This window comes from Hermetia illucens, chromosome 2 (assembly GCF_905115235.1).
Source record: "Hermetia illucens chromosome 2, iHerIll2.2.curated.20191125, whole genome shotgun sequence".
Lineage (NCBI taxonomy): Eukaryota > Metazoa > Arthropoda > Insecta > Diptera > Stratiomyidae > Hermetia > Hermetia illucens.
The window spans coordinates 141,270,839-141,280,192 of NC_051850.1; the positions used below are offsets into that span (position 1 = coordinate 141,270,839).

Genomic DNA, 9,354 nt, shown 5'->3' on the forward strand with positions numbered 1-9,354 from the left:
ATCACTCCAATATGCCCATCCTGCTGACTTGTTGGTAGAAACTTGCGCGTCTTGTCCGGTAGCTCCCTGTACTCTTCTAGTTCACACACTTTTTTGTTCTCCCAAGTATTGTTTATCCGTCTGTGAAGTCATTTCTCTACTCGAAGAAATCTGTGATAGGTCTCTGCCCGTGACCGGTATGGAGCATTCTTCCGTTTTATTGCTAGCTTACCTTTATCGTCGAACCCGTCGTTTTGACATCTATTTTGCGATTGGAGAGATTGGAGCCTACTCCTAGCACACGGTTTATTGTATGGCTACTATAATATATATGTAGTGGCTCTTCTCTAGGAAACCGTTCCCTGTCCAACGCATCTCTCGCAACGCTGTTACATCAGTCCTATATTGGGATAGGGCATTGGTTATCTGCTAAGCAGCTCCTTTTCTGTATTTGTTCCTTTTTCGTTGCGCTACTCAAACCCCAAACTGGAGGATCAGTTGGTATTTCTCCCGTTTGCGGGAGACTCGTCTTCATCTTTCTCCGTCTGTAGTTTTTTATTCAGAAAGAATTTCCAGCGATCACCACGTGGTATCTTTTCTGATGTCTGTGAGGATACCGATAGTTTCATTCTCCAATTATTTATCTTTGTTCTTAGGAGAGGTGCCGGGGTCCAGGTTAGTTTTTTTTTCTAGTTGTAACAATTGCGCTGATCTGATTAAAATGATTTGCCAATACTCTGTGCTCTTGAAACGGTTAAGTTGTGAATCCTATCAACGTCTGGTCCCATCCCATTACTTGTTTTTTCACGTCAGGAGGAGGACTTTGCTCAAACGTATAAGGTGTCACAGCCTTTCTCTCCTCACGGGAGTCATTGAGGTTTTTAAAAAATCTTCCTTGGTTTTGGTCTTTCGTTGAAATCTCTTCTGATACCTGCGAATGCGATTAGTTTCTGCCTCAGCATCTCGAGGAATTCAGGATGGTAGGTTTCAATGATGCCCTCAACATGCACACTTGATGATGAATTTTCAAAATGTGCTTGTGTGACAAGACCATTTTTCTCTGAAGCAATTACACCGATTAATACCAAATTTGGTGGGAACTGTGAACGCTTACGCATACAGTGAGTCACATCATTCTATATGGAATTTAAGGGGGGATCTCCATATATCCAAAGGAGGTATAACATTTTTTTTTCACCGGATATAGTCATGTGAGGTATCAAACGAGAGATCTCGGTTAGTACTTTTCAAAGCTGGTCTGAGCTCTGACATTTAATGCACAAGGGGGGAGAGGGGTGGCTGAAAAGTGGTCTATTCTTTCACGAAAACATTTTCAGAACCTACTCATTCGAAAAATCTGGCTTAGAAATACCCCCTTATCGACATCTGTTCAAATAAAGTTAATAAGGGTACATTACTATAATTTTTAGTAATAAGGTTCATCCTAGAATCATGAAATTTTGCTGTAATCAAGCATGATCCTACCAAATTTGGTAGAAATTGCACTATTACTAACAAAGTTATAATAGGTTAAAGTTGGTGCTGGAGTGTAAATCCGAAGGCTTTAAATGTCAGTAGCACACGAAAGGGTATGTTCTGACATAATATATGCACATACATTGCGTGCTAGGAACTAATGGGACAAATGTCCACTCAAATCTTTTTATATAAGAAATACTCAAAACCTTTCATACCTGATTTGTTATTTACTAATCCCGACCGAATATCAGAAGACACGCAACATCACTTTCTGCATTATGGAATCTCTTTGGCATATGATTCCTTTTATGGAAGTTCAAGCTGTAATATGAGTTATGTTTATTATTACGAGTATGTTGCAGCTCTACATCTTATCTTCGATTCAAGATATGAAGTGTCAGCATCTCCTTTTGCTGTAGGAGATAAACTAATCTATCAGTGTAGTATTCTGCCTAGATGACAGTCTGATTCTGACTTTTTATCTTGAATCTTCACCGGCTTCATTCATTCAGTGAGAAAAAATGTGTCGCAAGTGGTGTCTTCGGTAAATAGTATTAAAATCTAAAACAACCTAGGACGCTCATAATTGATCTTTTGCAGATGGATAATTATTCTTATAGCCATAAGAATAATCAACAGTCAATTGTTAAAAGGGGTAGAGTTGAAATGTGATGAAGAGAACCAATATGTAACTGACGATGATAGCAAGGATTCTGAATACGGTTCCACCGGGGAATTCTGCACAATAACAGGATTACACAGGTTTCCCCAATTCACTCACTTCTTCAGACGAAACGTTTCTCTCGTTAAGGTCACCGGTGAAAGATTTATCTTTGACGAAACTGCGTTGTTCAGCATGAAGCAAGTGACTTCTGTGAAATTTTACGATTGTTATTTCGAAAAGCTTCCAATCACATATCCCTTTTACCGCCAATTCCCAAACTTAGTAAACCTAGACCTTTCCAATACTGGAATCCGATTGCTGGACCCAATCATATACAGGCAAAGATTGGTATGGGAATTATCAAAGCTTAACCTAAGCAAGAATAGAATTACGTACATTAATCAACACTCTTTAATATTCGCCCGGAATGCACAAGAAATTGATTTAAGCAACAATTTAATTTCCGAAATAACTGACGACGGTTTGCAGCGATTCCCGTATTTATCTACAATAAACCTCGCAGGAAACCTACTCACTGAAATAGAAGGAAATTTGTTTGATAGTGCTAGTAAACTTGAAAATGTGAATCTCCGCGGAAATTTGATTCGTTATATTTCCCCGTATGCGTTTTATCACTTAAAATATTTGACTAATGTAGATTTGTCAAGTAACCTGCTGTCCACATTGGGTTCTAATATCTTTCGAGGTTGCCTCAACATTCACTCCCTTTTCTTGTCGAACAATTTTCTCAAGGAATTGGATCTAGTTGTAAGCGGTAATTTGACAACCTTATATGTTGCAAGCAACCTGCTTAGTTCAATCCATGTGAAGTGCTTGAATGGAAACGACGCTCGGGAGAGTACTACATCCTGCCAAGCAATGGAACACCTCGGTTTGTCATACAATAGCCTAACCAGTTTGGCAAACGTGTCCAAACTTATTAATTTAAAGGAATTGATGTTGTCATATAACAGTCTCGGGACAGTGAGGACATCTGATTTTACTCAGCTAAAAAACTTGGAAAAACTGAATCTCAGACATACAAATCTAAAACGCATAACTTACAAAACATTTTCACAGCAAAGAAAACTCAAATTTCTGGACATTTCAGAAAATGGTTTGGGTCACTTGAACCTGGAAATGTTTATGGCATACATGCATGACAATCTTGAGGAATTTTATGCAAGTGGAAATAACTTGACAGAAATATCAGGACGCTATCGGTTCAACGCTTTTTCATCTCTCCGCAAGTTGGGTTTGGGTCGAAATCTCTTCAACTGTTCCTATTTACTGCAAATTATGACTCCTCCGAATTTAAGTTCTGACGTGGTTCTTCAGGTGGATGCAGATGAGTTCATGAGTGGCGTGGAACACAGAAGCGGTATTGAATGCAGCGAAAATGGTACCACTTTTGTATGGAAGAAATAAACTTCAGATCAGTTTCTGAAAGTAATCATTAATATTGTTTCTACTCTCTTTAAATTGTAACTGTACAAAAATGCTAAATAAAATTACCTTTGACAAAATCTACTGTAAAAAAATAAAATGAAGAATAAATTTGAGAATGTTTTCAAGAAATTTTCACTTAATTTTTCTCTTAAAACAATGAAGTCAACATTCCTTCTCTAAAATTCTTATTGGGCTATCGTAGGACAATCTCCTCATTATCCTTGCATGAGATCTTAACTTCATAAAGTGGCGCCACCCCTTCTTGAAGTAGTTTAAATGATAAAATATGGTTGAAAATCACCATGGTCCCTCTCGGACACCACCTTGTCGTGGTGGGGGAGCTTGTGGTAGTTTACAACTACACTAAGAGTGTCCAAAAACACATGAAGATGGAAACAAAGTATTGTAACTCTCCAAGTGGTAAGAAGTCACAGACTTCGAATCCACCCGCGAATCTAAGAAATCAGGTCGTAGCCGAAGCACGGATTTTGGAGACCTCACCTAATTCATGTTCCCCCACGGAGAAATCTGTGGAAGACAGGCTTTCCACTTCAGTGGAAAACCTACACCCGGCGTCTACGGCGCGGTCAGCCAAAAAGGATAGTACAGCAACTCCCTTAATGAGAGGAACTAGAAATCTGACTATGGCTGGTCGGTCGGTGACACTGTTACCTAACTCTTCTAAAATACGGGGAAAGAAGGCTCGGCAGAAGGAAACTTCAGCCGCAAAGGAGAAGGGACTATAGGCTTGTTTGTCAGAACCTTCTCCTCCGCCTGTACCCGGAAAAACGGAAGAAAGGGAAACTGATAATGTGGACGTAACTGGTCTAACGCTGGTATATGAAAATAGATCCATGTAGCCCGAACTCCGTGAATCTGGGAAGGCTTCTAGCCGACGACAACGGAAGGCACTGCGAAAGAAGACGAAGTTTCTTGCGAATGAGGACATGGACGTTGCTACACCATCAAGTGTGGCGATATCCAAAGAAATCGGACGCAAGAAAGTGGAACTTTCGGTGGAAGGTGAGGACAAGCTGGTAATCCCGGTGAGATCCACACTGAATGCAGCAGACTTTTCAGTTAGCGGCGGTTTTCATATTAGACTGCACTTATGACTACAAACATAAGAGTTAGTCAAATCAACTGGCAGCATGCCAAAGCTTCTTCCTATCTACTGGCGGCAAAGCTGGCAAAGTTGCAGGACTGTCCTTATATATTTCTGGTTCAAGAGCCATGGGTTCGTTTTAAGAGAATCTGTGGTATTGGATCAGTCAAGGGGACCAGGATCTTCTTCGATGAAAGATCCTCGAGACCGAGGGCCTGCGTTCTGAGACAATTCTGTTCACAGGACCTTGTTGCGATCAACTTACAATACCAGGTTAATGATACGAAGAGAAACGTTATAGTTGCCTCTGCCTACTTGCCCTATGATTTTTTGTGCCTTCCGCCGACGATCTGGTAGTGTATGCAGAATCAAGTGGCCTTGAATTTTCAATAGGTTGTGATGCGAATGCTCAGCATATTTGTTGGGGCAGTAGCAAATGCAATCCTAGAGGAGAGAAGCTGTTTGATTTTATCATTTCAGCTGGTCTGATGACCGCGAACGTAGGGTGCGCCTCTACGTTCGTGGAACTTGGAAAAAGTGAAGTAATTGGCCTAACAATCTGCACTCGAAGTTGTTAGAGTTGATAAGAAACCGGCGAGTACTAGATGAAGTCTCACTCTCATATCACCGTTACTTAGAATTTAGGCATACAGCCTGTAATACAAAGACAGAATCCTAAGAAATCGAATTGGACAAAGTTCAATGAACTTCTTGGCGCCAAAGTTGAGCTCCCTAGGCGACTAAGGACTCCTGTGTCGATAGAAGATCAATTGGAAACTCTGAATCGCACACTTTTAGAGTGCTTTGAAGAGGCTTGTCCTATTTCCCGAGGCATGGTGGAGCTGAGAACTGCACAGACTCAGGAAGTCAATCAGACGACTTATAAATCGTACTTGCAAAAGCAATAAAGATGAAGACTGGCTAAACTTCCAGAACTCACAGCATGAATATAAGAGGCTCGTAAAATGTTCGAAACGGGACCCTTTTAGAGCATATTGTGAGGAACTGGAAGGTGAAAGGGAGACTTCCAGGTGGTGCAGAGTCCTTAATAAGGATGAGTCGGCCAAGTTGCACTCTCTTAGAAAACCGGATGGTACTTTCACGAGTTCCAGAGTTGAGCCTATACAGACTCTCTTGGAACTACCACACGGGAAAACAGGTCTCAGAAGTGGAGAGACTGGTTGAGCATCACATTCGCAAGAAGGCGCTAAAGTTGCATCCTCTAAATTAAAACCAACATGCTTACCCCACATGGAAAGTCCTGTGAGTCTGCTTTTCATTCTTTGGTTTCAAAGATAGAGGATGCAACTCTGAAGGGTGAGTACGCGATGGGGGTATTCGTGGACATTGAAGAGGCTTTTGACTGTGCGCCCTTCCAAAAGGTCTGTGATGCCGCCAGAGAGCATGGTGTTGACGAAACTCTAATAAAGTGGATCTACGCTATGTACATGTAGAGGTAAAGACGAAACGAGCTCTCACAGCTTATGGGCTGTGTAGGCGGGTCTTTGCCTTGGCATGGGGACCTAGGCCTCAGGTAGTAATGTGGATATATGTTGCTATCATTAAGCCGATGTTAAGGTAAAACAGAAAAGTTTTCGCTGCAAACTAGCCAGGTGCTCAGAGGTGGCGGCGAGGAAGATGGGGCGGCAACCCTATCGGCCACACCAAAACCAAGTGGCCGAGGAGAACCTCCATAGTGGTAGCACCGGGAGACGCTGTAATAACCTTGGTTTGCCGGCCGTGATTCAGTAGGCGAATGCTCCAAAGACCTAATCAGGGCGATCAGACCCGAGTCTGCACGGGGTCTCATCTGAAGTGGCAAATTGGTCACGAAACCTTACCAGGGGTATACTGGTACCATGGGAACCGGGAAAGCCCCTGGACTCACATATTTCGGGTGAACTCCTGTTGTATGTGAGGACAGCTCGGTTATTTGCGGTTGGTCCCCCCTAGTGGGAGTTTCATGGTGGTTGTGGTTATGCTCAAGCGAGAAGATCCCTTCGGACCTCGGCGTGGTGTTGCGTATCAACTCGGGTGCCGTACTCCATAATTCGGTAGAGATTTAGGTAATTCTTGCATCCACCAGTATGAATGCTAAGCCATGCACTTGGTATAGACTGGTACCGTTGTTGCTTGTCTCAGCGGGGCTCTGATTGTGGTCAGAAATTCAATCCGTGTCATAAGAGGACCGTAGGGTTAAGTCTCTCGACAGGTACCTACATAAAACACCATGGGCTTCACTGTAAACTAGCCACTTTGAAAAGAACTGTGTGTCTGGGTAACAGAGGTGCCATGAACACCACATCCGGCGCAGCTCTGAATGCGTTGCTCAATTTGCAGCCCTTGGATTTGTTTATTGAGAGCACTGCAATCAGAGCGGCTCATAGACTAATTCGATTAGATCTATGGGAAAACAATGGACGTGGAGGGCACAAAGCAGTGGAAGAGTTATTGGGAGAACTGAATCTAGTTTTCGTGATGGCTTCCGATTCTCAGATTCCCATATATCTGTTTGGTACAAGATACGTTGTTATCTAGAAACGGAGAGAAAACTAGGACGAACCAGAAGAATACGTGTCAGGATATACTGACGTCTTCTACACCGATGGCTCAAAGACAGAAAATGGTTCTGGAGCCGGAGTCCACCTCTCGTTTAAAAAAAAACGAGAAGTGGGCGATGTAGAGGGAAATGAAATCTCGGATGCCTTGGCAAAAGAGGCTTCAACTTTCCCCTTACCCGGACCGGAACTAGCATTTGGGATGTCGGTAGCATTGGCTGAACAAGCTTCTCATAATGACAGGTGGCGAAGCCTTAATGCTGCTAGACAGACCAAACTGTTCCTGTCAGAACCAAACAAACATACATATTCTGTCGAAAAGCAGGAAGACTTGCAGAAGTATTGTGGGCATTCTGACTGGCCATAAATCACCAGCTGGGCATATGTTGAGAATAGGAGTTATCCAAGATGATACGTGTCCATCCTGTAATGAGGAGCCGAAATCCAGGGAACATTTTCTTTGTGAGTGCCCCGCTTAAGGACGCATCAAACGTCAGATTTAGGGGCTGATGTGCTCCAACTGCAGCGGATAGCATCACATCCACTAACGGAAATTCTGCCATACATAAACGAATCAGGGATATTCCGTTAGACGGGGGAATCGAGTACAATGGACCACTAAGGTCTGAGTGCTCTGAGGCATTGCCTCTCCGCCACCCAAAACACACACACACACACCATGGTCGCATGGTAGTCATGATCGTCTCGCCAGATATCACAGTAAATAAAGAAAATAAAAATTCATTATAAAACTACAAAAGAATTATTATCATGAGGCGCTTCAGAAAGTTAAATGCCAGAAAACATAATCCACACTTCTTAAGCAAATATGCACAGTAGTACTGAGATAAGGGATAGCCATGCTGAGAGAATGACTCGCTATCGTGGCATTCCAATATATCCGACACCACGGCTAACGGAGGGTAAAATATGGTTTCAGGCAATAGCTGAGAAGGCGGTTTCGGTTGTAACATTATTCCATGTTTATTTCATACCAAACCAAACTATGCTTGCTTTGGATAGAGAGCCAACCGAGCCAAGAGCACTTCCTCCGAAAATTCTCTAGGTGTATATGCTCTCAGAGGGCTATTCCAGTTCCAATGATACCGAGTAACCTCCGACTTCGTAGCAAAAGTCACTCCAAATGAGTGCCTTTCAGAGTCAGATCCGATCGCTCTCCTCGAGTACGTGGGAAGAGCACACCCCAACATCCTTATTGAATTCAGCCCAGTGAACCTTTTCACCAATCAGCTAACGATCTACATACAATACAACACATGAGACCACATAAGAGAATACTAACACAAAACATGGCATTTACCCAGTGATGCTAAAGTAGGGTATAGAACACTTAGAGCGACTTCTAAGATATATTTTTCGTGGATGTTTTGCTCTGGGCTTAGTGCCTTCGTCTTGGCAGAAAGCTAATATGGTCTTTATAGAAGTTTAGCGTCTTCTGATTTAAACTCTTTTATGTTAATAACAATATCACCGAAATATATTTAAACTTCCAATATGTTCAATCCGTTAACATTAAATTTCTTTTTTCCTTCTCTCCGAATGGCGGAAGTGACTTGACTCTGTTGACCCAAAAACTGTCATTCCCTGACATTTTTCGCTTCAGTTTCATGTCAGTTCGTCAGCTGTTTCTGCGGCCATTGAATGCAGCGGTGTTAGCACTTAGGTTCGCGCCTCCCGTGTGCTGCCACATCACTCCGCCCCCAGCTGAAACCGCGCGGGTTCAGCGAAGCAAACCATCTGCGTGATTCCGCCAATGGAGGTCACCGGGCGAATCTGACGCTTCACAGCTACTTTTTCAAAACGGCCACCAGCTCGTCGGAGGCTTTATGCCTCGACAAGGACACCCGTTTGGGCCCGCCTCGGATGTCGAGTATGAACGAGTGCTCGCCTCGTTCCAGAGCTTTAAAGGGGCTCTCGTATGGTGGTTGCAGCGGTTTCCGAAGGGCGTCCATCCTGATGAGGATTTCGACACACGTCTCGAGACTCCTGGGGTTGTTGACCTCCAATGTCACGTGTCTGGACAGTGGAATCGGCCGCATCTTCGAAATCGCATCGCTAAGCAGACGCAACATTCCCAAGTCGTTTAACCCTGCTCTGAT

General features: G+C 43.1%; 1 protein-coding gene across 1 annotated transcript; it reads left to right on the forward strand.

Annotated features, from left to right (window-relative positions):
* The first annotated feature begins 1,918 nt into the window (after positions 1-1,918).
* On the forward strand, positions 1,919-3,700 carry LOC119649531 (leucine-rich repeat and immunoglobulin-like domain-containing nogo receptor-interacting protein 1). Its single transcript, XM_038051718.1, has 2 exons — positions 1,919-2,002; positions 2,059-3,700. The coding sequence occupies exons 1-2, from the start codon at positions 1,980-1,982 to the stop codon at positions 3,548-3,550; spliced, it is 1,515 nt and encodes a 504-aa protein (XP_037907646.1). The 5' UTR covers positions 1,919-1,979; the 3' UTR covers positions 3,551-3,700.
* Positions 3,701-9,354: the final 5,654 nt, after the last annotated feature.

Bases quoted from the DNA above. Each gene is read 5' to 3' on its own strand.
- LOC119649531 (XM_038051718.1), top strand. From the start codon at position 1,980: ATGTGTCGCAAGTGGTGTCTTCG. The intron at 2,003-2,058 runs GTAAATAGTATT...GATCTTTTGCAG, and splicing joins TGTCGCAAGTGGTGTCTTCG to ATGGATAATTATTCTTATAG.